Source organism: Coturnix japonica, chromosome 3, assembly GCF_001577835.2.
Source record: "Coturnix japonica isolate 7356 chromosome 3, Coturnix japonica 2.1, whole genome shotgun sequence".
Taxonomy (NCBI): Eukaryota; Metazoa; Chordata; class Aves; order Galliformes; family Phasianidae; genus Coturnix; species Coturnix japonica.
The window spans coordinates 76,177,929-76,205,697 of record NC_029518.1 but is presented as its reverse complement, the minus strand read 5'-3'; the positions used below and the strand labels follow the sequence as shown (position 1 = coordinate 76,205,697).

Here is a 27,769-nt window from a genome sequence, read left to right as displayed (position 1 = left end):
TTGTATTGTTTGTGACTTGCTAACATAAAACAGAGAACATATTATATGTAAGCATATGTGCATGCGTACGGTATATTCAGGAAGGAAAAAAAAATCCTCCAAACATTATTTGTAGAGGTAAGATTTTTAGGTCTCAGATTCAGCTCTGGCAAGTGTTCTTAGAGAACACGCCGTGCTTGAAATGGACAAAGCTGAATGACAGACATACTCAAAGAGCTCTAAGTTTTAACATGTTTATGTAATTCCTAACATAACTTCTGCATTATATTAATCTTATGTAACACAAAACAGAACATTTCTTTTGTTTGTAAGATCATAAAAGGATAGTAATTGTGTTTATCACCAGATGGCTCATGTTTGTCAAAGTCTGACTTTTACCATTGTAGCTCTAGCTTCTTGCATCCACTTTTTGGGCATATCTGAAACACTTGGTATGTTAGATTATAACCATATTCTACCTATATTCTAGAATATAACCAACTTGCTTTGAGTTTTGACGTTAATGGATATCGTGCATTTTTAGCAGTACGGTCTGTCTTGATTTACGATTCAAGAATGCTGGTGGTGAGGCAATTTTAGCAGGCAATTTTTCTGCCCAAGTGTGATTCATATTAGCATTACTGAGCCATCTGCAAGGTATTCTTTGTCATTTGCTGAGAGAGGGTGCAGCTATGTGCAAAAGACTGTTCTCTTCCCTCCCTCACCTCAGTCTTCTGTCAGTAGAAGTGCAAAACAGGGACAGTTTTATGGCGTAGGCAATTGGATGGGAAAAACCTGCAGTCTGTTCCTCTGCTAGAGATTTCCCATGTAACCATGGGTGAATCACTGAATTGCTTTCTTCTCACTCCATCTGTAAAATAATGACAGTATTTACTTTCCCATTCCGTTATTCTTTTTTTTTTTTTTTTTGTTCCTTTATTTTCTGTTTTAGGGTTACAATTCTCCTGAAATACATATAATGCTACTTTTAAATAACTAATGTTTTGGTTTTTTTTTTTCTCTGCTGAACTTGTAATGATTTCAGCAACTGATATTTGTCAGTGCTTTAAGTTGTGATGTGACTTCAGCCACATTTGTTGTGTTGATCAAATTAACTCAAAAATCATAAGCTGGGAATATACAATAAACAAAATATAAAGAGCAAAAGTAATCTGTAAGTCATAACCATGTGAAAAAAACAACACAATGCAATTGTAAAAATTTCTTCTTTCCCATGTAGTTCTGTTGCTATGGAAACGTGAAAATATTTTCTACTTTTAATGATACTGCAATAAGCAATGAAAGTTCAGATTTTTTTATAACCACTCATAGAGTTCCCTTCTTAATTACCATCTTGTAATGAAACACATTTCCAAGAAATAGCTTCATTTTTGGACTTCAGAATATTTAACACATGTGGAGTTTAAATTGTAAATTTAGAACAGAATATTTCACACATATTTTAAATTTTAGAAAAAAAAATATTCTTAGTGTGAGATAGACTTAGCAGTTTATAACCATTTAATTGTCACCTTCTGGTAGACACTTAACACTATTGATCAAAGTAGGAATAAAGAAACACATTAACATCGTGTCTAAAGAGTGTATGTTGAACACAATAAGGGCACAGACTATGAAATAATAACCATCACAAAGACAGTTATTATCCAAAAATCGCTGTTGCATTTTTATGTTTCATTTTTAAAATGATACCAAAAGCTGTTAGTATGTACATCTCAGGGAGAATTAGTACAAGATGGAAGACCTACGTTTTTGATGGAAAATGTCTCTTTTACATTAATTTTTATTTTAAAATTCTCATTTCTAAATGGCAGCACCTTATGAAATATGTCCTGAAGACTATTTGATGTCAATGGTGTGGAAAAGGACCCCAGCTGGGGACATGGCATTCAATAGATGTCCTCTCAATGCCACAGGTATGGAATTATGCAATAACAAAAAGGGAAAAATCATTGTTTTATGCTTTAGAAATGATCACTAGATGTACACATGCGTATGTATATATCTGTGAATGTACATATCTCACATATTTACATATGCATATATATTTACATCATATATCATATAATATGATGTTTCATAGTTTACATCTATGGGACTGTGAAGTATATATGTTTGTATATGTATTATAGACACAGAGAGAAAGGTGACAAATCAATCTGATAAAACCCACCAGGCAAATTTATGAAAATGAAGCAAAACATAAACATCTTTTTAATTACCAAAACAGTGCTAAAAACCCACAAAATGAACACTGAAATGTGTTTCAGCATCTTGTAGTACTCTCTATATGCTGGTGATTATTGTATGAAATTGTGTCTGTGTGTGCTTTTAAAATAACAGAGAAAGCAAATTTTATGTACTACATTCTTACCAAATGCTCTCACATATATAAATGTTTTCTGTCTTTCTGACTTACAGGCACCACTAGCAGACGCTGCTCTCTCAGTGTTCATGGAGTGGCCTTCTGGGAACATCCGAGCTTTGCTAGATGCATATCAAATGAGTACAGACACTTGCAGCATTCAGTAGGTGCAAAGCCAGCTTTAGTACTTGCTCTGTTTATTCACTACTAACCATTCCTGTGAAAAGAAGCTTACCTGTTTACTCTCAAGTAAATTTATGATGAGAAATGTCAGGAGGAAAACAGACCTGAGAAAGAAACATTTCTATTCATGTATTTAGATCTGACGTATTACTTGTCCTTGAGTAAAGGTATTTTATCTTACTGTTGTAATGGAAAAGTGATTCAGATTCCCTTCTTCCACGCCCACTGTGCAAAACTTTTATAAGGGTCAGAAAGTAAGACACATATTTTGGTTTATTAGAAAATGAGATGTGAATAAATGAGATTTACTGAAAGAGCGACCTGCTGAGTAATTTTATAGTGCCTTGAATTCTTTAATTGCACACTAGGAAGTCAGAAATGATATTTCATCCTAATATCAAATATAGAACTTCACCTTCAAATGTAACCAACATAAATGATTATAGGTTGAAGTTATTGTAATATCCTGGAAAAAGTAAAGTTTATCTAGATGAAGAAATACTTTTTTCACAATGCTTAACAAAAAATTTTATTTGCTAAGCTATATGCTACATATTACTATATACAGTTTTATATCTCCTAATGTCCCTTCCAACTGAACTATTCTGTATACTGCTGAGATATGCTTATAGGCAAGTATATGCAATATATGCTTATATGCAATAAGTTACATTATAAATATACTACTCTGGTATATGCTTATTACAGTGGTTACATTATTCTCATAGTCGGGTATTCTGCACTTGTCTTCTAAGGAAAGAGTTCATTTGAAATTCTCAGGAACAATGGTTTTTGCTTGTGCAGTATAGTTTTTCTGACTTTCCTATTATTCTGCCATTAATCATTCAGCACAGGGGCACTAATACATCCGTGTGCTTCGTATCTTTCCAGTCTCTGCACCAAGAGCAACACTTAGGCGGTATTTTTAAAAATCCTCAATGGATTGAAAAGTAGTAACCTTGTGGTTGTTCCCCAAAACCTGGAGGAAATTTTTATGAGTTTCCTTCAGTTGCACTTCTGCTTCATTGAATTTGTACTTAATTATATTATATATATATATGAATAACAGCTGCATATAGTCTGCCTATAGCATTCTTTCATATTTGGGCAATGACAGAAATACAGTTGCATTTTATTTGTTTAGAAGGCGTATTTCTGTAAATAATAGCACAATAAAGGCAATGTCTGCATATAGTACGTGCAGTTTTGAATAGAAACAATAATGGCACGTTGTTGAACAAAAAAAAAATTTTGTGATTGAAAAGTTCAAATGAATTTTTTTCTGTTGAGATGATGTTTAAAAGCAAGTTATTTCTTTTTAAACTTTTTTTTTTTTTTTTTTTTTTTCTGTTAAATAGTAGCATCTTCTAAAAGATTTAAATAATTTATGGGTTGGACTCGATGATCTCTAGAGGTCCCTTCCAACCCCTACAATTCTGTGATTCTGTGATTCTGTGATTAGTATTGATCTGGCTCACAATCCTTTCTTGTCTCTAAGTTTCATAGTGTTGGTCCTATTTCCACTGTTTCTGTATTGATATTCAGACTTCAGATAATTTTTCTGGTAATAATTCTCAGGGAACTCAAATAATGAGAAATAGTTTTTCATGTTATTTATCAGTATGACTTACCTTGCTTGCTTTTGGTGAGACACTGGTATTTTTTGAAAAGCTGCATGTCTTCCCACCAGAACACTGAACAACAACAACAACAACAAAAAAACAAACATACAAAAAAAAACCAAAAACGTTTATATCCTAGATCAGTTATATCTATTCTTCTGTATTTCCGTTTTGATAATATTAAAAATGATTATACTATACTGTGAAATCATCTTTTGATAAGAACATTCAAAAATAGCTAAAGCTTCTTTAAAATTACACAAGCATCTAAACACTATCTAATTACTACGCAACGTTTCAGACATTTTCAGTTTATATACATATAATTTAAAGGGAAAAAATGACTTATTTTTTATTTGGAAGCTGCTCAAAAGAAAATCTGCTTGTTACATTTTGCTGTTTCTCAAATAAACATAATGTTTATGTTAAACATATTTAAAAGATCATAGAAATTCAAGGATCTATAAGATCATCACCCTGCAAATGTAGGCTTTTCCCCATAACAGACGTATGTCAGCTCTGTAAATCCCTGAAAATGGGGCTTTATAAGGAGACTGCTGACAGACACTTTTTTAATAATAAGTGTATGTGCTTATGCACAAATTTATGAGATGCCTCGGTGTGCTTACAAATAATGTTATTTTGCTAACTCAGACTAAGAATAGTGGGGTTGGCACTCAGTTTTCTGAAGGTTCACCTGAAATACGAGTCTGAGTTAAAATGTTTGCATTTCTTATCTGAAACAACTGAAATAAAAATAGGTGTATAGTCTTCGAATGTGGTATTTCTGAAGTTCATTTAAAGCACTTGATATATATAACATATAGACAATATATTATATGCTGAAGGCATGCCTGCCTGAAAGAATGTAAACAGATTATTGTCTCTTTGCCCTCCAAACAAGTCACTGAGTATTCAGAACTAGCCCAAAAATTATGGACCTGAATTCACAGTCCTATGCCCAAGAAATGCTCCCCAAGGAAGAACGTAGCATATGATGGGAGCTAAATAATACTACTTTGATTACAGAGCTTGCTGACTCGTCTGCACAGATTCTGAACTAGGCACTTAAAATTACAGTAGTAAATAAGTATGAGTGTCCAAGCTTTAATGCCGTCCATCTACACTGTTTAATTTTGTATATATTAGAATACTTCCTGACATAATTTTAGACCATACCAGCAACATTTAGAAGACAACATGGCAGAGCAACCATTCCCAGCAGGCAGTAAAATCATCTTTGTCTTGGAGAGTGAATTAAATGAGTTTAGGTTGAGGGATACAAGCTGGCTGCACTTGTTGGCCTCAAGTGTAGAAAATATTCTTGAGGCTTTTCTTATCTACCATTATTAGATATTTATAGTTAAAAAAAAATTCATGCTTAAGCCGTTTGGGCTGTGGGTAGAGAATTTCAGAGCTTTGTGTGTCCATTGGGCCACATGTGTGTTTATTTCTAAGCTCCCCAGTAACAGAGAGACAAAAGAACAGTAACAAAGAAACTGGGCTTGTTTAGCTAGGAGAAGCTCCAGAGAGACCTCATTGCAACTTTCTAATACCTGCTGGGAGTTTATAAACAGGATGGAGACCAAGTTTTTACTCAGGAAGTGATGTGGCACAGGAATGCATTATCCAAAGAAGGTATGGGTGCACCATCCCTGGAGGTATTCAACACCAGGTTGGATGAGGCCCTGGACAGCCTGATCTAGTCATTGTCAACTCTGCTCGTGGCAGGGAATTAGAACTAGTTATTCTTTAAAGTCCCTTCCAAACAAAGGCATTGTTTTTCTATGAAATTTTGACTCCTACTACTCCAATTGAATTGGGAATTCATGTAAGGCAAAAACAGTGCAGTGTAAATTCATAGACTGTCCCTCTAACATCAATATGTTTTTTTGTACTTTCTTCCTAAAGATAACATATTTCTACTAGCAACAATTTTTGACTAGATGTCCACAATAAACAATAGATTCATGCTATAGAAAGTGTTAATTTTTCCACCACCACATCTGATTGGCACTGTAGTTTTGTTTCCTTAATTTATGAACACATATGTACAGGTACAGTATAGTTGCACTTTCTCATGCATAGAGTTACGTATTTTTAGATTTTTCTCTTTTATTCTCCTAAAAGTGATTAGGAACAGATTTCCACCCGTAATAAGCACCATTTAAGTAGGAGAAACTCAACTACACTGCATGTGCTTCGTCTTGACTTGAGACTTGTATGGAGAGTAATGTGGTAGCTAATAATAAATTTTGTTCATAAGGATCAGCACTATAAATAATTTGACTGGCTCCTTTTCCAACCGCTTGTAGAATATGCCAGGCAGAATTACTGCGCAGAACAGGCACATTCATTATATTTTGAATATATGAGAAGAAGGCAGGGATTTCTATGGTTTAACTGGAATTGTCTACTTATATGAATATTTCTTTGATAAATATATGGCTATTTGTGCAGAGTTCAGCTGAGATAATTTTCTTCATAGGAGTACTTATGTTGCTATTTTTGGATTTTTAATGAAAACAGTGGTGGTTATGCTGTCATGTTTTAGTTGTTGCTGAGCAGTGCTCACACAGAGTCAAGGTCTTTCTGTCTCTTGGAAAGGTGGGGCTGGATATGCACAGGAAATTGCAAAGGGGTAGCCTGAACAACTGGCCCAAAGTGACCAAAGGGTTTTTTCCATATAACATTGCGCTCTGCAATAAAAACTGGGGGAAAAGTTTTCCAGGGCTGCTGCTATTGGGGCACAGTTGGAACAGTGGTCAGCTGATGGTGAGCATTTGCATTTTGCATTACTTTTTTTCCAATTCTGACCTCTATCCCTCTGCAAGAGGAGCATGTGTACATCTGTGTGGTGCTTAGCTGTCAAGTGGGGTTAAATCACAACAGTATTGCACTTAACTTTCTATTATGACAGATTCAGAGTAATTCAAGATCTTTAACTAATGTATATCCTCAACATATCCTTTAGATGAGCCTCTACTACATCTCTCTTTTGTGTGAATGGGAAACTTAAGCAGACAGATTAAACAGAAGAAATTATTTTGGGTCTTCTAAACTTGTGCCTAGACAGTTTTCTTCTTAGTGTTTATATCTCTCATAGCAAAGCACAGAAAATCTCTAGTACAGTAAAAATATGACTGCAGAATCTCTGAAGAGAAGAATATACAGTGGAACCTGACAGAACAGGGAAGGAGAAAGGTTTCACTCATGGTATGAAGACTGGCAACTTGCAGCACAGGAGGGCGTGGAGAACCTTGAGTAAAGGCAATCAAGTGGTTAAAGAAGCTCAGTTATGCCAAAAATATACTCCCTATACTTTCATTAGTTTATTTTGTCTTGTGTGCTATGGAATACAGGTCCCTTTTAAAACTAGGAATGATAATTAGATCTCTTTGAATAAGAGAATCAATTAGTCATGAATAATTTATCCAACATTTGGTAGAAATCAGTCATCAAATAAATTTAACAAATGCTGTTTGACTAGTTTATACAGCTGGTTGGCTAATATGAAAAATTATTCACTGAGCAAATTAAAGGACAAAAATGCCCAAATCCATGAAATAAACCCTTTGTAAATTATTTGATAAGCTCTAATAATAACATTTAAATAACCCAAATGGGATTATTTTTACTAAGTCACTATAAGTGGAAAAAGAAAATGATAAATAAGTATGCTTTGCCTACTTTAATCATGTGACCTAAGGGATCAAGCAGTAGCTTAATGAATGGAAAAGTAAGCATCGCAGATTATATATCAGACTTTTTTTTTTTTTTTTTCTTCAGAATGTCTTGTATTGTTTTAGTGTGTTTGCAATAAGTGCTGCTTTGCAATACGAAAACGCTCCTAATCAAGTGTTTTCCTAATCAAGTTTCAAGACTGTTACCAACCTTTTGTGCAGCTAAGCAGGAATATTTTGCCCATTGATGCACAATTTTCTAAACGTGTTCTTGAGAAAGTGGCGGTTATGACAAAGAAAGAATTCAAAGTATCTGTTTAAATGTGAAATTAGATGGCTAAGACCTAGTGGTAGAGGACATCCTTTCTCAAATTCCTTCTGAGTTGTTCATGGTCACATATCTGATCACGCTAAATTTCATCTGACAGTAAAAAATTCCTCTGATTTCTCTATCTCTACAGTTTTGAGCTGTGAAATAGACATGTCTTGTTTTTATGGACTATTTGCGTATTTTACCAAATGAATTTTTCCATGGAAAAAGTTAAGAACCTTGTTAAATGCTGTTCTCTGTTTCTACCTTTACAAATTAGTTTAAAGTGAAATCTTTTGGTCAACTAAGATATTTTCATCACTTTAAGGAGTATCTGTTATATGTGAGAAGGCAGATTAGATGATGATCTTCCTTTGACCTGGGAGCAGAAAATGGTCTGCATAATTATTTTAACCTGATATTGTTTAGTTGAACTACTCTTTTGTTATTGTAACTAATACTTTCTCATATGTTTTCATAAAAGATGTCTCCAAAATATTCTAAAGTGATATTCTAAATCCCTGAAATTTTATAAGTAGATCAAACTTTATATAACTCCACTGACTGAACACATTGTCGAGTCAGATTTAGCAACTCTGTGAGAAAATACAAACTGAATCAGAAGGCATTGTGTCTCCTTGTAGCACAAAGTTAAAGCAAAAGACATGCTGTATAGTTGTATTTTTACTGTTATAATCTAGCCACTTGGGCTGTTTAATTGATACTTAGTGACAGACCAAATTCCAAGTAATTATTATTTTTTTTTTTGCATTTACTTCCTTTCGACAACTTCCTGTGTACTTCAGTAAGCTGTCCGTTTTTCTTGTTTCAACAGTTTCTGCTTTTATCTGTTTTATAGAACTTAATTCTAGAAAATGAGCATTGTGAATACTTGACTTCCCATATGACCCTTTTTTTTGAATTAAAGCATCTTTCATAGAAAGGCATCTGGTCTTCACTACAGAAAGTTATTCAATTGAGAATGCATTCTCCAAGTGCTTTGTTGTTGGTGGTGGTAGTGTAGTAGGATTTCTGCAGTTCTCAGTTCTCATCTTCTTTCAAGTTTCAGTCCGTTTTTTATTTTATTTATTTTATTTATTTTATTTTATTTTATTTTTTCTTTTTCTTTTTTTTTCCCTCACTCTATTAGTAAAAAAAATAACCTAATAGTGAGTTTTGGGTGTTTTGAGTAAATAGAATTAAACCAGCACACCTCCAGTGGATTGAATCTGCAGAGGAGTTTTATGCTGATGTTTTTCCTTTTTCTTTCTTTATTTCATTTATACAAGTAGTGTAAAATCGTTCATGACAATAAGAAATTCAACTGTTGTTGAATCCACAACTATATGTGAGTGTACACATTCTAATCAAGAATAGAATCAGTGGCTAAGAGTTCAAAAGCCTATTTTGGATAGGAGAAAAAAAAAAAAAAAAAAGATAGCTGAGATAAAAGAGTGGTTGAAATGCCTCGAGTAAGAGTTACTTATTTTTACTAATTTTTTGAGGGATCTGCTTAAATGATGCTGTTATTGCATTGCTGCATTGCCACACACTTGTATCTAGAGTGAGACTTCTTATGATGGTTTTTGGACACTCCAGTTCATAAGAGGTTTGTAGTATACTCATAAATATGATCATCTTTAATATTATCAGAAAATCTCTACTAGTATAGCTTGTTTTGTAGTCATATGCAGCATATTTCTCAGTGTTGGATGAAAGTCAATGTTCAGTTGCTTAGATGAAAATAAGGAGTAATTTTTGTGTTTCCCTGTGTTTCCCCTCTCTCCACAGCTGTGTTATTCACAATTTTGTGAGATCTTGACTATAATATAATTTGATAAAAAGAACTCTGAGGTGAATAGTGATTAGCTGAGATGCAGTTCAGTGGACATGATTTTGTTTTTCTGAATTACATTACAATGATGGAATTTCAGTCCATCCATGTACTCGTCAGTGAAATGACTTAGAAACCAAAGGTTTCCTTTTAAAAATATACTGCTTCTTTTTGCCAGTACAGTGCTTCATTTCTTTTTATCTAGTTGCAAAGCAAAGCAGGCACAATTAGTAGATTAAAATGTATAGGCAAAGGTAACATTTTTCTTCTACCTCAATCTACCCTATTGCTATATGCCAGCTCTCTTCATCTTCTCACCTCTGAAGCATTTGAGAAGAAGGGGAGTAAATTATTTGCTTTCTTTGCCTTGTCTCCCTTGTAAGCCCAGAATCTGCCAGAGTCAGCTCTGTTTTGTCACCTCTATAACTTGACGGGAAAATGACAAACTATTTTTCTATTTTCTCTTATCACAAAACAACTGATTGAGTGATTGTGGCAGGCAACAGTCTTCCCCCACCTCACTAACATTTATCAATTCTGCATTAGAAGAAGAAAAACAACAACAACAACAACAAAACCTTCTGAAGAAGTTAATAACAATTCAGTTGGCTGATCGCTTGATGGGAAAGTCACTCATTTGATTGTGGGAAATTTCTGCCTACCCTACCAAACTTGACAGAAGTGTTGATTTTTGTGTGTTTGAACGCTGTACTTCAAAGTTAATTTGCCTTTCTCAGTCTCCTAACAGATCTGTTTTATTTTCTGTAAATAAATGCTCATTTTTTCAATGAGAGGAAGTCGTCTACTCCATCCCCAGTGAATGGCTGCTCTTTTCATAACTGCCTGTATTAAAATAGGTACCAGAAATCATCAGTTTAAAACTATCACAGTGCATTCTTTGTCCATGAAATGTATTGCTTGATCTCAACAGACACATACATCCTAAACCAAGAGATGCTATACAGTAAGAGAAAATATTTTCCTTCTGTTCTGCATAAGCATATCATAATTTAATTCAGTTCAAATATGTTGTTTATCTTTCCTTTCTGCTTTTGACTATCTGCTTTCTATGAAATGAAAACAATTCCAGTTGTTAAATAAAAGTGCCCACTGTCATCTTAGCATCTTCAATCATTTTTCAGCATCTGGTTTATGAAAGAATAATCTCTGTGTTAAATTCTATGTGCTCCTGCAGTTGCTGCTGCTGCTGTTTTATGTCGAGGTCTGCTGCAGCAGTGAGCAGCTGAGTGCTCCCCAGTCACATTGATATTCCAGACCAGCCAACTTTGCAGCCAACAGGTGAATTCCACTAAGGTATGGCCAGAGGGAAAACAAGAGATGAAGGCTATGTGGGGACTCCAAAAAGAGAGAATTAATCTAATTTTTCCTTAAAGTCTACAGAACTGCACGAACCCACATTCTAACTCAGCTCGCAGAGTGACTGCAGAAATTTGTGTAAATGAATAGCGGTAAAATAGTGATCATAGCATCTTTCTACAGTCATCCTTCAAAAGACTTATTTGCCTCACAACTTCATTTGTTGCATTCTCCAGTACGTTTAAACAAAGATTTGTTAAATCTGTGAGATGCAACAAAGTCTTTTCTGGCCCATTACATAATGCAGGGCTCCCATGTAGAATTCAGGGCTTTCTTACAGTGCTGTTCAGCTTGAAAAAAACAATTCTGTTTTCTCCTTCAAACAGAAATACAGATTGAACTAGATATATAAAGTGTATCAGTTAATCAGAGTTTTATATTAAAACAGAATGACCACAAACTTTTTTTTTTTAAATAACATAATAACGATTAAAAAAAAAAAAACCACAAAACAAACAAACAAAAAAAAACACAAAAGGGATGTCATTTGTAGCATATGACTTTGTGACCTCCCATTCAGTCAATATGGAGAGCCAGGAGACTTTTCCTCAAGCGATGTTATGTCTGTCATAAAACGAAAACAAGCCTCTCAGACTCATCATTTTCTTTTTCCTCTCCACTCTTGCTCTTGTCATGTTGCATTACACATAGATAACACAATTCTTGAAGACTTGCCCTCTGGTTAAAAAAGGAAACAACAACAATAACAACAAGCTTTCTCACACAGCATGTCAACGTGAGCGGGATTTAATCACAGATAATTGGAGCGTTTAATGACAGTACTTAATAAAATAATAATACAAATCCTGGTCAACAACATGGGAATCAATATAAGCAAAATATGCACCCTAAAGAATTCATTTGTTTAATGATTATTCATTCTTCATATCTAAATCCATTTGTCACTGCAGTAAAGAGCAATTTTATACCGTTCCTTTATGGATATGTTGAATGCTTGAAGAAATTAAAATTCTGAAATTTTATAATGGCTTTCTCTGTCACCTGTTCAGTAATTTAAGGACTAGAATAAATGACAGTATTGACGTTGACAAAAGTATAAATATAGAATCGGTTCAAGTGGAAAAAATCTTTTAAAATAATGGAAAGTACTTGTGAAAGTGGTAGAAAAAGGAGGCACAGAGCTGAGCATGTCTCCAAACTGCTTACATTCTTGCTCTTATAATACATTAGTTCGTCATATATACTAGATGATTTTTTCATGGATTCCTCAATATACCTCATCAAATACAGAAGAATACATACAATTCCCTGACATTTGTGTAGAGATGCATGAGGTCAGGGTATAGAAAAACACAGGTTCTGTGCTGCTAAGCAGGCCCTTTTTCTTGCTAAATTAAATAAATAAGTAAATTACTGTTTTGATGAGTATTTTGCCTAGAAATACTGGAAGTATATGTGAGTGGGACAACTGTTTATGTACAATAAAACAATTCTTATGTTCCTTAATGTAAGTTAGGAATAAGTTCCTTAAATCACAGAGTTGCTGTTGTTTATACTGAGTGCAAACAAGTAGTCTCAGGCACAGTATTTCCAGAAACTTGCTGCAGCAGATTTCATGCTATGACAGCAGATAAATGAAGGAAAGTAAAAGATTTAGTTCGGGTTAATTGGTATTTCTACTTTTAATAGTTTGCCTTTGTAATTATTTTCAGGGGCAACTCACAGAGTTATAGGACAGAAAGGCAATTCATGAGGTCTTCCAGCCTGACGTCTTTCCTCTCAAAATCAGCTATACTTACTTTTTTCTGTTTGTTTGTTTTTGGGGTTTGTTTTTTGTTGTTGTTGTTACTGTTATTCTTGATTGTTCTTAAGGCCCTAAAAGTGCACAGTCTCTTCAGGTAAAATATGATGCATCGCTTCCTTTACACTTGAGAAATTCTCTTTAATATGTATCTTTAATCTTAGTTGACACAGTGTATACCAATTATTTTCTTCTTTTTCCATTACAAACAGAGGAAATGCATTAAATCCTCTCTGCAGAAATTGTTTGTGTATTTATCTGTTAGACTACCAACTAATTTCATTGATGCCAAAGTAGGAAATAATTTCTTTATATTGCTTTAGGAAACTCCATCTAAAATGTTGAATGTGTGGCTAGAAGCAGAAAAGACTCATAAAATGAGGTTATAAGTATTCAGATGCATATTTGAAGATATGTACCTTTATCATTATTCCATACACTATTTCTTTTAGAATTTAACTGAAATTGAATTCTTGTACCCTGAAACATCCTTAAAATTATATATATATATATATTTATATTTATATATGTGTGTGTGTGTGTGTGTATGTTAAGGAAAAGTAAGTGAAACTTCTAGATTTTGTGTTCTGAAATAGCTAAGGGACTGTCTGCTGATGATTAGAAAACACCCTGTAACTATATATTCCTCAAATACAGAAGGAGCAGCTTTCTCACAATGACTTCATGTTATAGTTTACACATCAGTATGCTGCATGAGTTCAGTCCAGGACTGTGCCTATGGGAATACTTTAGCTGCCAAAAATATATTTTCTGCCTTTTTTACTTATGTGCCTCTCTTTGAACACACAGGTCTCAATGTTGTTAACTATAATTTCAATGTAAAATCATTACTTCTTATGTAAAATCATTACTTCATTACTATCATTACTATTCATTGTGGAATTTGGGCTTCAAGATTAGTGGCCATAGAGGCTAGGTAACATAATTCAGAGTGTTTAAGATAAGATTTCAAATACTTTGAGTTGTTTGTTGTTTCCTAGAGGAACTTACACTCTCAAGGACTTTCTTTTTTACTTTTTTTTTTTTTTTTTTTAATTAATTCAGGTGACTTTTGCAGGTGATCTGAATATTCTTTTCTATGTGTTCTGTTTAGTTCTTCATGAAAAATGTTTTATAAAGTATTAGTGTTGGGTTGTGGATGCATAAGGCAAGGTGATTTGCATATTATGGGTAATTTCAAATAATATTTTTATTTCACAGTATTTTTCTTCATTTCTGTTTAGGCTTCCTAATCCAGGTTCTTAGACTCTTTCTATCATTAAACGTTATAATGACTTTTTAGTAATTGCAGGCCATGAATCCAGCATCATATTAAAAAAAAAAAAAACTTTAAAACCAAGATGATGTAGCTACTATTTAGTTTAATCATTCTTTTAAATCTTTTACAAGTTTCTTGAGGGTTCATTGTTTTCTATCCTTTCAGACTATAGCGAGTTGTTTGTTTGCAATTGTTACTATGCAGTTATAAATTTGTACTCTGAAGCCAGGGGCATAGTAACTCTGACATTGTGAAAAGACATTTTTATTGTGTCATACTTTCTAATAAATCAGGGCATAAAGACAGCTGGACCCTGAGTCAAAGTCCAGTTAAACATTTCTGTAATTTTTCAAATATACAGCTATATACTGCAGGCAGCTAGAGGTTGGACTGACAATTGAAGTATCACTTCAACAGCTGCTTCATTTCACTATCTCTCGGCTCATAAACTTTATTTTTAATGATCCTGCCTGTAAGACCACTAAAAAATGACCTTCACAGAGAGCTACAAGGTCCTACAGTGGTGACCAAAATTAGCTCCCTTGGAGAATGCATAATATCACAGTGACCATAGCATAAAAATAAGAAATATAGTGACAAAGCCATCATGACAACTGCTGATTAGGAAATACTGCATTTTCACACTGAAATACTCTTGTAGCTGTGCAAATAATCAAAGAGACAACACTTTCAACTCTTATTATGTTGGATATTTGCTTTAATAGTGCTACACCAGCTTCTATCTACTGAGTGTATGGCCTATGATTTTAATCTTGTGTTTATGAACTGATCCTAAAGAGGGTGCTCACCCACCTATTTAGTTTTTTTCCAGGCTATAAACAATCTTTCCACTAACTGTCTCTAATTTTCAATCTTTTTCCCTATCTAAACACAATGTACCTTTTTTTTTTTTTTTCCCCAAATGCTACTTGTCCTACTTATATGGATATGCTGCTAGGACAGAAGGTTCTCAAGAGGTGGTTAAGGATCAGAAGGAACTTCAAGTTCAAGCTTGAGTGGTTAATAATGTGCAGTGTGTACAAGTGGTGTGACCCAAGGAAATGTTCACATACCTTTGTTGGAAGCTGAGCTTTCTGGGTAAAACTTAAAACATCCCCAGATTGAGCTGTAATTTTAAGAGTCAATAAGTCTTAGGTAGTTTGAATCACCTGGAGCACAACTATTGCTACTTTTGAAGTAGGTTTAATAATTTACTTTTGTGATATTGTGGCAACTTGCTAGACCATATTTACCACCGTGTCCAAAAGCAATCAATATGACATGCTGAAAGAACTAAAGAAGGTAGTATAACTCCCATTTCTACTGCTGGAGATCTGTAAAATTCTTCACTGGAAACAGATCTTTACACAGCTTTGCTTGCTCAGAAGCTTAGAGAACAGTCAAACACAGTCAAACACGGGTTTTAATTCATTATTTGCATCCAAAATGCAGCTGAGGCCAACAAGACTACTATGTGCAATGCATGGTCCAAAATCAACAAGAAATTGTCTCCTGCCATCATTAAAATATGAGTTTAAAGTCTAGCAGGTGTGTGGAAAAACAAATTGGGGGTGGTGTACATACAGATGGAGGAAAAGGAAGAAAAATAATGCAATATGGAACAGCTTGCTAAATGCTCCTACATTTTTCCTTATTTATTTATTTAATATAGTCATAAAAGTGTAACAGGATTTTTAATGAGGATTGATCACTACTGCTCTTACTGAAATTAAAAACCTCTTTGTTTTCTCTGCCATTAAGTTGTGTGATGTCCTTCTCACATTATATCCTGAGGCACGCGTCAGATTTGGGGGTTCTGCCTTCACAGAATCACAGAATTGTAGGGGTTGGAAGGAACCTCCAGAGATCATCTAGTCCAGCCTCCTGCCAAAGCAGGTTTCCTACACCATGTCACACAGGTCCAGGCGTGTCTTGAATATCTCCAGAGAAGGAGACTCCACAACCCCTCTGGGCAGCCTGTTCCAATGCTCCATCACCCTCACTGTAAAGTAGTTCTTGTGCACATTCGTGAGGAACCTCCTATGCTCCAGTTTCTGGCTGTTTCCCCTTGTCCGGTCTCCACACACTGCTGAAAAGTGTCTGGCCTTGGCCTTGCTACTTTGCCCCCACACCTTAGATATTTATAGGTATTTAGATATTTATACACCTGGATAAGGTCCTCTCAGTCTTCTTTTTTCAAGACTAAGTAGACAGCCTTATGTCTTTTGTATTGTATGTCTTTTGTGCACGACCAAAGACACAGACATTAAATGTTGGAGATAGCTCTGGGGTTAGTGAACATCTAGGCAGTTACAGCAAAAAAGTTCCAGTTAGCTGTTATTGGGTTTTTTTTGTTTGTTTGTTGGTTTTTGTTGTTTGTTTTTTTTTAACTATAATCTTCCTTCAAGATTACTTTCAAAGCCTCCTAAAATGAATAGAAACTGCACAATAAGTCTCTGGCATAATTACTGTTTTTCTGATTTTGTTTGTTTGTTTGTTTGTTGTTTGTTTTGTTTTTTGGTTTTTGGTTTTTTTTCTCAGATGGTTGGTTTAAGACTGAGGGAGGTATTTCTGCTGAAAAATTTGTAAAATAAATAAATAAAGTGACAGGCTCATTTCTCCTCACTTATGGTTTTTTTTTTTAAAATATTTGATTGTATGGTGATGCTTGTAGATTAAAGACAAAGTCCAGTCCATTACGTTCCCTAAAGAATATGGATTTTGAGATGTTGTTGGTGTCCTAAGAGTAGCAAACAGGTATAATATAACACATACAAATCTGTCAGTATGAAAATTGTGATTCTGTAATAAAGGAAAACGTGGTCATCATACTCTACTGCTAGTTTGTCTTCACTTTAACAGGATGAACTTTGTTATAATAGATTTATTAGTTAACATTATGTTGTCTTTTGAATTTATTATATATATTTCTCTCAGTAAAGTAGGTTCTGATATTTGTTTTGTTCCTCTGGTACAGATTAAAGAGCACCTCGCAAAGGGACAGAGGATGTTGGCTGGTGATGGCATGTCCCAAGTAACCAAGACACTACTGGATTTAACCCAGAGAAAAAATTTTTATGCAGGTGACCTTCTGATTTCTGTGGAAATACTCAGAAATGTTACAGACACATTTAAAAGAGCAAGTTATATCCCAGCATCAGATGGAGTACAGGTAAGAGAAACATTGTAAGCAAGAGAGTGATTCAGTTGGTGGAGTTTAAGTCAATACAATGAATGTCAGGTATTTGCACCAAGGTGGAAATTATTATTTCTGAAAGGTAGATCTAAACAGTGAGTTTTATAGCAGTGTGGCTTCTTACAACATTAATATAATGAAAAAGAGATTAGTCAATGTAGCTGAAAGTTTTTTTTTATCCTGTATTCCCCTGTCACATTGTTTGGAGTGCATCTCGTATATTCATAGTCAGTGCAGCAAAGCCATTAAAGCACACATTTGTTTAATTCACAAAACACTGGCATTGCTCACTGAAAAAACTTCATACATTGCCATCTCCACTGCTACAACAAGTAGCATGTCTAGAACTTAAATAGAGATAAAAAGTGATCTTAAGAAGCAAAACATTCTTGTCAGCAGGCTCATAAGCATCATTAATGGTTTATTATCAAGTACAATGTGTATCTTATAGCCATTATTGCTTATCTGTTGTTTTACTTTTGTCTTTTTAATATGCATTTATTAATGGTAATTTTAATACTTTCATGTAAATAACAGTAAACACAAAATAGTGTATTAAATTTAATTCATCAACATTATGCATAGCTTGATTATTCCCACCCCACCCCACCCCCCCCACACCCACCCACCCAAATGACAAAAAAAACTCAGTGCTGGTGGGGGAGATAAGTACTCACAATAAGATGACCAACAGGGGCATATGGCTGGTATACCACCTAAGGATTTTTCAGAGATTGCAAGGATCTTAATCATACGATTCTGGTAAGGTCAGTGGAAGCTGCAGGTATCTTTTATGAAGGAACAGAAAAAATATAATTGACAGATTATAGCCAAATTTGTCAGTGTGTGGAAGAGATTGGAAAATTGGAAAAGAGAACCAATAATAGTCTAAATAAAAGTTTTGCACAAATACTTGGAAGAGAATGATTTTTAAAGGTGTGACTTATTGCTGTTATTTTTGTTTAATTACAGCGAAGTCAATAGGACAATCAGAAACCAAAAGTGATACTCTAAGGTCAAAGAACAGAATTTAATTTTATTATTATTATTACTTCTGTCAGAGCATAGAGGCAAAAAATAAGATGTATCTGATTTCAGGCAGTATTTGGCAGTGAAACCCCACTGTATCCATTCTTTGTGGTCATTAAGGATCTTTGTCCTGTTTTGAATAGAACATGTTAACTTTGGGCCAATCATTTTCTTAGCATAATTTGAAAAACATGTAGTAGTCTATTTTCTGGAAGAACAAGGTGAAAATGAAATACCATCACATTTAGAAGTTGAGCAAGCTTAATAGGGGTCTTATTTTATATAAAGTGGTAGTGCGGAACATAATTATACAGCCAGAAATGAACAATTAACTGTAAAATATGGATATTTTTGTCAGTCTAATGTTTTATATCATCTCTTTCTATGACAGAAAATAGGCTGCAGAAATACATCTGTAGTAGAGAAAGGAAATCTTTCTCGATGTTGACTTAAGGATACAATTATGTCATTGAATGTAATTTTACTTTGTCTTTTATTCCCTTTTCAGAACTTCTTTCAAATCATTAGTAACCTCTTAGATGAAGAAAATAAAGAGAAATGGGAAGATGCACAACAGGTAAGATATGCCTTCTGTAACTCATCAATTTAAAAAATGCCAGCAGTCTATATAATATTTATTATATTTCTTAACCAGGAGCAACACTTTACTTTCTTAAGATAAAGAGTAATATATAATTTTTAAAACTGATGTTAAACATGCACATTGTTGTAAGCAGAAGTAAATCCTGAATAAGACCATATTTTGTAAATAACTGATGCTTTTCCAAAAGTCCCCATTGTTTACTACTAAATTATATTAAGAATGTAAGAAGCTTCTCTTGATAATGAGATTTTCAGTGCATTCCATGGAATTAATCGGAATGTTTTGTCCTTTCCTGATTTAATGAAATATATATGAAAGCCAAAAAATGCTTGTAAAGGCTAGCTACAATCATGCCTGTATTATACAGAACACATCAAAAATCTTCTAAAGAATTCTTATGACACCACCAAAGTAGTGACAGAAATTTAAGAGCAGACCTTTCCTAAACTTGTAGTTAAGAGATCAGATGTGATCTCCCTAAGAGAGACCAATTTTGGACTATGATATATTTTCTGATAGTGTTTATAAAATAGTAAATTTTACCATTAAGCTAGCTCAATGTTATTTTTATAATTAAAAAAGAAGTTAAAATTCACTTTGAAAGTCTTTTTTTTTTTTTTACTGTGGTGTTTTTACGTGTTTATACTAAGTACACTGGAGAACTGTTTATATTTATGAACAGGACAATAGAAATATCATACTTATTCTGACACTAGTAATAGTGAGAATGGGGATAAACAGGAACTTATATACGTATACAAACAGTGGAGGGATTCAGAGTAGATGGAGGTAGTCGTTTTTATAATGACTAAGAAAGAGAAGATCAAAATGTTTTGCTACTGATACAGACTTTGCTTTGGACAGAAAAGAAAGCAGATTTAGGTTAGATATAAGGAAAAAATCTTTTACAGTGGGAGTGGTGAGGCACTGGAACAGGTTTCCAAGTGATGTAGTAGGTTCCCCATCCCTGGAGACTTTCAAGGCAAGGCTGGATCAGACACTGGGCAACTTGATTTAGCTGTGGTCTCCCTGTTCATTGGGAGTTGGGCTAGATGGTCTTCAGAGGTCTCTTCCAGCTCTAAGGAGTCCATTATTCTATAAGATGCTGCAGCTGATACATTGTAACTTAGTCAAGAAGAATCAAATTGTTCTTCTGTTTTTCTTTTTGTTTTGTTTTGTTTTGTTTGTTTGTTTGTTTTGTACATCTATGTAAGATCCAGATATGAAAATCTACAAGTTATCACATTTTGCTTAGTGATGGTGGATGAAAGCAGCAGAATCACATGCATGTAGGCAGTTTTGATAAACAGATAGCACAACATTATACAACTGATACTAAACTAATGTTTTAGCCTCAGTAATGAACAGAGTGACACTCCCTACGTTACTTGCCCTGTCTTCTTCTGCCTCCAGTCTTGGCCCATGCCATGTCTACTGTCTGTCCCACCAAGATCAATGGCCTCAAGTTGCACCAGGGAAAGTTTACCTTGGACATTAGGAAACACTTCTTTACAGAAAGGGTAGTTAAACACTGGAATAGGCTCCCCAGGGAGGTGGTTGAGTCACAATCCCTGAATGTGTTTAAAATCCATTTGGATGTGGTGCTCAGGGACATGATTTAGCAGTGGGTTGTTAGGGTAGTATGGTTAGGTTGTGGTTTGACCTGATGACCTTTAAAGTCTTTTCCAACCTGAGCTGTTCTATGATTCTAAAACTTACGGTAAAATAGAGCTGGATTTTAAAACAGAAGCAATATTGTTTAAATTTTTATGGTCTGTTTTGTCAAAATCATGATTTCGAATACGCAAATTGTAGTGTAATGCCAGTGCAATCTATATCAAGCATCACTGACTCATTAAAAATTATTGCTTGTTTTGTTTTACTCTGATTTATTTTGGATTTGATTTTTTTTTTCTTTTTTTGTTATGCAACATTGCAAGCAAAGTGGCAGTCTAATTTTATTTTATTTTATTTTATTTTTCATTATTTCCTTGAACTCCACAGTTTCTGTTAGCCTGGATCTTTTTGAGTGTTTTCTGGATTCTTTTCCTAGACAAAAAATCTTACTAATCTTATTCACTGTCACTCAATTGCTGACTTGCTACAAAGTATACAGCTGCAATGCCTCAGCGCATCATTTTTTCTAGATTACATGCCAGCAGTTGATACCATTAATTACAGGTTAAATAGCATGCAGATATGTAGTACTACTCACTTTAATAATTGGCTTTTGTTAAGTGCTGCACACAGGGAACCACTTCAAGTCCACAATAATAATAATCATATTTCAAAACTCATGAGATATTCTGCATATTCTATGTGACCATCTGTTAGCATTCTAACAGGCAGTACTTCAGATATCTAGAAACAAAGAGTACCTTTATTACACTGACTGTTCAACAGTTTGTGCTAAATTATAACTGTTAAATGTCTTGTGAGAGAACTAGGACTAATAGGTCTTTTCAGTAAAATTCAGTCTTTGTACATAACCTGGAAATGTGTGTGCTATGAATGAGATAGACGCAAAAAGAATGATGAATTAGGCTAACTCACTGCCTCATAATTTGGAATTTCACTGACTCATCAATTTGAAAATGGGAGAAGACTCCTTCACCTGAAGCAATGCTAGGACCATAAATGCCACAATACATTTTTCTCAAAAATGATACTGCTGCCCTACCTTTTGTAAAAAATCCATGTAGGAAAGCAAAGCACATTGAATAAATCAGTATCCTGAACCATGCAACTACAGATCTAGAAAGATAAACAAGATAAAGATGGAATACACCATACTCGAATTTATAGTCATTGTTGGCATTTTCTGTAATCCGCCCTCCCAGTAGTAGAAAGAGTGAGTTGAATGATAGAAAGAAAAAAGCAATATGAACAGATCATCCATTCATTTTCTATTGCAAAAAACACCCCTATCTTACTAAAAATTATCTTGTTCATAACCGCCAAAATGAATTTTATGCATGTGATACCATCAGTATTTTTTAAGCTTACTAGTAACTGTTTTGATATTTAGTAGCTGTTCTGATAATGTGTTATTGTTGAATATAGTCATTTTTAATTATTTTGTTATTGCAGTAACTTACAGCTTTGAAAATAAGTTATGGTTTTTTTTGAAATGTGCTTTCTGTTACCATTTTGAAAGTCATAGTGATAAGCTACTTTAGCAATGTGGATGCAACTTATTTTAGAGCCATGAAGGTGCTTAGGACACAAGATTATGTAGCATGGGGGCTGAAGGAGCTGGCCCTTTTCTTGGAAAAAAATGGTTAGTGGGAATCCTATCAGTTTTTTAGATTCATGGTAGAGTTAAAAAGCCTAAGACAGACTCTTCTCAGCGATAGACACAACTCACAGGCCAAAGAGCAACCAACACAAATTAAAATATAGCAGATTTAATTTACATATAAGAAAGACCCTTTCACTGTATGAATGACTGCAATTGAATGTTGCACAGATGGACTGAGTTCCCCACCCTTGGAGATATATAAAGTGCATCTCAACATTGCCCTGGCAACCTGTTGGAGCTGATCCTTCTCTGAATAGACAGTTGAACTAGACAATCTCTAGAGGCCCATTCTAACCTCGGCTAATCTATGATTCAACTGTTACACATCAGCAAAACAACTGTATTACGAGTAATAAATTTTATTACTTAAATAATGGCTAAATCATCAATGCATTATTGTGGTGCAGAGGCCAGGGTAAGATTCATCTGTTCATTTTGCTGTTTTTGAAGCTATTGAAGGTATATCCCAGGGGAGGAGAAAAAGTATACATTACAATTATTCTAGGACTTTAAATACTTTAACCAATATTGAGAGAAATGTTCAATAAAACAATGTTTGTTTGTTTGTTTGTTTGTTGCATGAGTACAAGCAAACATTGTACAGATTGTGTAGCCTTATGAGAAGTAGTGTTTGTTCACTTGCAGATCTAATGGCAAAAGTGGTTGCTCTACAGTCACACAAAATGTTAGGTAATAAAAACTGGCCAGAGAATTAGACTTTTATATCTCATACTCCATTGGATTGCATTAAATTTTTATTTGAATTTGCTGCTGTAGAGATTTTGATATTATGGTTACAGAGTATCTCACCTTCCTTTGTTAGATCTATCCAGGCTCGGTGGAGTTAATGCAGGTGATCGAAGATTTTATACACATTGTTGGAATGGGAATGATGGACTTTCAGAATTCATACCTAATGACTGGAAATGTAGGTAAGAAATAGGAATTTCTTCTATGATATTTATGACCTATTGAAAATCAGAAATTCCAAGTATGTACTTCAGAGTTGCTGTTTCTATTACAATACAGATTGAGCTCCTTCTCCTCGTTGAGATTATCTCTGATGCATGGTAATATGTTCTCTGATTTAATACAGTTGGCACAACATACACATCACTTATCTTTATAATTCCATCTCAAAATCTGAGAGAAACTTTTTAGGTGAAGTAAAATTCAAAAAATTATGGTAAAAAAGCTGTGAACTATAGCTATATGCTGTAGACTTCCCAGAATAAACAGTGACTCAGATGGTACTTAGAAATTCCCGCTAATTTAGAAAATAATTAAATACTTAATGTCTTTCAACATATTAATTTTGCTGACATTATCTTTTAATATTACACTCTCCCATGTCTTTGCACGTGTTCTAGTGTGAAAATAATCAACATAGAGAAGCAATAATTAAAGATAAAAAGGAAGTGTATTATTTCTCAACATAAGTAAGCCTTTAGTTTCTTATGCTACTTTTTCTTTGTGTGGTGGTTTTAGAATTTTGTTTTCAGCACTGTAGAGTTGCCAGGCAACATAATTAAATAATAGTATACACCAAATATGAAGATTCTTAGCAAATGAATTACACTCAATAGTTTTCATAAATTCTCCTAAAACATCTCAGCATTCTTTAAAAAAAAAAAAAAAGTGATTGAATAGCTTTTTTTCTAAGTCTTGTTTTCTCATTATCTTCACCACTGAATTAACATTCTACATCTGCAGTTTTCAAATGCCACAAAAATGTTAGGTGGTCAGGTAGTCATATCATAGAATCACAGAGTTGTAGAGTCATAATATCATAGAATGTCTTAAGTTGGAAGGAACCTTAAAGACCATCTAGATTTAGACTCCATTCTTTGGATCACTCACTATATTTGGCTGCCCAGGGTCCCATCCAACCTGATCTTGAACACGTCCAGCAATGGGGTATTCACAACTTCTTCGGGCAACCTCTTCCAGTGCCTCACCACTCTCTCAGGGGAAAATTTCCTTCTAATATCTCATCTAAATCTCTATCCTTTTAGTTTAAAACCTTCCCCCCTTGTCTTATCACTTGTCATCTGTATAAAAAGATGATTTCCCTCCTGTTTATAAGCTCCCTTTAAGTACTCGGAGGCCACAGTAAGGTCTCTCCAGAGTGTCCTCCAAGTTATATGACCCCTGCTCCCTCAGCTTGTCTTCACTGGAGAAGTGCTCCAGGCCTCTGATCATCCTTATGGCCCTCCTCAGGATCTAGTCCAACAGCATTATGTCTTTCCTATGCTGGGAGTTCCAGGTTTGGACACGGTACTCCAGCTGGGACCTTATAAGGGCAAAGCAGAGAGGGACAATCACCTCCCTATCCCCTGTTTGTCCAGGATACTGTTGGCCTTCTGGGCTACAAGCACACACTGCTGATTTATGATAGGTTTTTCATCTACTAGAGCCCCCAAGTCCTTCTCCATAGGGCTACTCTGATGGAGTTCTTCCAGTCTGTACACATATCTAGGATTGCTCCAACCAAAGCACAACACCTTGCATTTGTCATTAGGTTCACATCCAGGTCCATCTGGGTGACATTCCTTCCTTCTGTCATATCAACGACACTACTCAGCTTGATGTCACATACAAACTTGCTGAGGATGCACTCGATCTCATTGTCTACATTGCTGATTAAGATGTTAAAGCATACTTACTGGTCCTAAGACAGACCACTGGGAGTCACTTGTCACTGGCCTCCACCTGGATATAGAGCCATTGACTGCAACCCTCTGGCTGCAGTCCTCCAACCAATTCATTATCCACTGCATAGTCCACTCTTCAAACCCATATCTATCCAAGTTAAAGGTTGTGAAGTGGGGTTATGTCAAAGGCCTTGCAAAATTAGAGACAGATGACATCAGTTGCCCTTCCCTTGCCCACTAAAGCAATTACCTCATCATAGGACACCAGATCAGTGAGGCACAATCTGCCCTTGGTGAAGCCATGCTGGCTGTCTCAGATCACCTCTTCAACTCACGTGTGCCCTAATATATGTTTCCAGAGAATCACTTCTGTAATTTACCCAGGCATGAAGGTGAGGCTCACTGGTCTGCAGTTACACGGGTCTTCTTTTCTCCTTTCCTAAAAATGGAAGTGATGTTCCTCTTTTTCAGTCTCTGGGGACCTCACCTGACAGATGCAACTTTTCAAACATGATGAAGGGCAGTTTGGCTTCCACATCAGTCAGCTCATTTGGGACCTTGGCACACATGTCATCCTGCTCCATAGACTTATACATATTCAGTTTCATGAGTCTTTCTATTTGTTCATTTCTAATGACTCACTGATAGAAAAACTTCTGATGTCAATATTTTCTTCCAGATTTTCAGTTATGATCCCTATGCATTAATATGTCAGTCAGTTCTTCAGCAAATCAGAAGAAATATTCAGAAAATAAGGTCATTTAGAAATTGATTTGAAATGATTGAGGGAAACAGTTGGAATGCCCTTATCAAAAATCTAGCTTTCTGTACAATAATAAATATTTATGATTTTTGTCCAGTTTATATTTGGATTGACAGAACTGTAAACACCAATACAGCCTTATTTTAGAGAGATGTCAAAGAACTCACTAAAAAAACAAGCAACAGCAACAACAAAAACTCTGCCAGTCTTATTGTGCTTAAAACTTTTCAGTAGGCAGTGTGGGAAACTTTTGCTTTTACCAAGTGGTTTATTATTGCTGTTGTTCGCTGTTTGCACTGCAGCGTCATTTAAAGATTCTTCCAGTTGTCAGTCCCTCATTATGCTAGACTCTGCACATATTTATAAAGAAAAGACAGTAACTGTCTTAAAACACTTGTTCCATAGCATTTTTATGACAAAATAGAAAGATGAGTCTATTTAAAGTGCACTGTCTGTGCTACTTGGTATGACTTACTGCATTCTGCTCTGTTTGCCCTTAGAAAAATGAGGAAAAACACACACTGAAACTGTTTAATAAGATGAATTCAAACAGTCTCTATCTCTACACATCCAGTGTTTCACATGTGGAACAGCAAAAACTTTCCAATTGAATTAGAAACCATACTGTGCACTGGCTAGTCTATATTCTACTTAATCTTCACAGTTTTTTATTATTTTTGCTCTTTTCACGTCAGATATTTTTAGGCATTCAGGAGTACATTTGTTGTGTTCCTTTGATGGAAGATAAAGAAAAGTAAAATAGATTTATAGGCTTATTCTGACTGCCTAGCACTTACTTCTTAAAGCGTGTTTATCTAGTCCTCTACATTACTACTTGCTCAGTCCATTGACAAAGAACAGGATAACTACTGTGCGAGTCATTGACCAAAATGCTTGAGCTCAGGTGAAATAGTGAGATGGGAACTGAAAGTTGTTATCAGTAAGGGATGTATTTGGAATGATTGAGTTTTTCTGCAGTTATCTTCGGGAGGTCTGCATGACTCTATCTGGCTGACTGCAGCAAGAACTTAGGGAATGTTTATGTTGATCTCAGCTAAGACAAGTGTTCTATACAGTTGCTGATGTTCTGTCTTAGCCTTAATTCTGCTGTACCACAAAGTGTTCAAAAATATGTGACTTCTTGTTTTCAATTTGTAATAACAATCCTGTCAATTAACTAAAGAAATACATTCCATGCAGTCCTATTTTAATGTATGTTTGTCTTTAATCAAAACTATCCAACAGTTATTCCGTAGTTATTTACCATATTTACCAAAATATTCCTTAAGCAACTTCAGATAATTTAAATGTCTTTTACCAGATTTTCATTATAGCATTAGCTTATGGTTCATATATATGAAAATAAGATTCCAATTCTAAGGATTAACTGTCGCCTCTAGTCAGGAAAAAAAATTAAAAAAGAAAAAAAAAAAAAAGCAGTTTTCACAGGATTGCAGAGTTTTGTTTTCATTCTTCTGGTACCATTTTACATGTTTCTTTCTAATTGAATGGCATTGTAATGGTCCATATGTAATTTGAGCATCTAACTTGTGTTTGAGAGATACTCTAATCTGCTGACGCTATCCAGATGGAGTTTTTTTCTTTCTTTCAAGATACTTAAATTTGTGGCTTAAAAACTTAGTACATAACAGCCATGTTGCTGTCATTGTACATTCTTAGTCATCTCTAGAGAAGTGATGAGTTAACTATGAGGGTTGCTCCGAAAATAATGCCTCCTATTTTATGACTTGGTCTCAGAATACTGGAAGCAGATGTTGGTGGCATGGCAGTAGAAAATTAACCTTCT

The 27,769-nt window shown here is 34.7% G+C and overlaps 1 protein-coding gene across 1 annotated transcript in view; it reads left to right on the top strand.

The window, feature by feature from the left end:
• The window catches only part of ADGRB3 (adhesion G protein-coupled receptor B3), a 427,438-nt gene that overhangs the window by 200,868 nt on the left and 198,801 nt on the right, over positions 1-27,769 (top strand). The window contains exons 8-12 of the mRNA XM_015859145.2: positions 1,815-1,916; positions 2,422-2,528; positions 17,393-17,587; positions 19,149-19,217; positions 23,369-23,477. Coding sequence (XP_015714631.1) covers positions 1,815-1,916; positions 2,422-2,528; positions 17,393-17,587; positions 19,149-19,217; positions 23,369-23,477 — 582 coding nt within the window. The remainder of the gene's footprint in view (positions 1-1,814; positions 1,917-2,421; positions 2,529-17,392; positions 17,588-19,148; positions 19,218-23,368; positions 23,478-27,769) is intronic.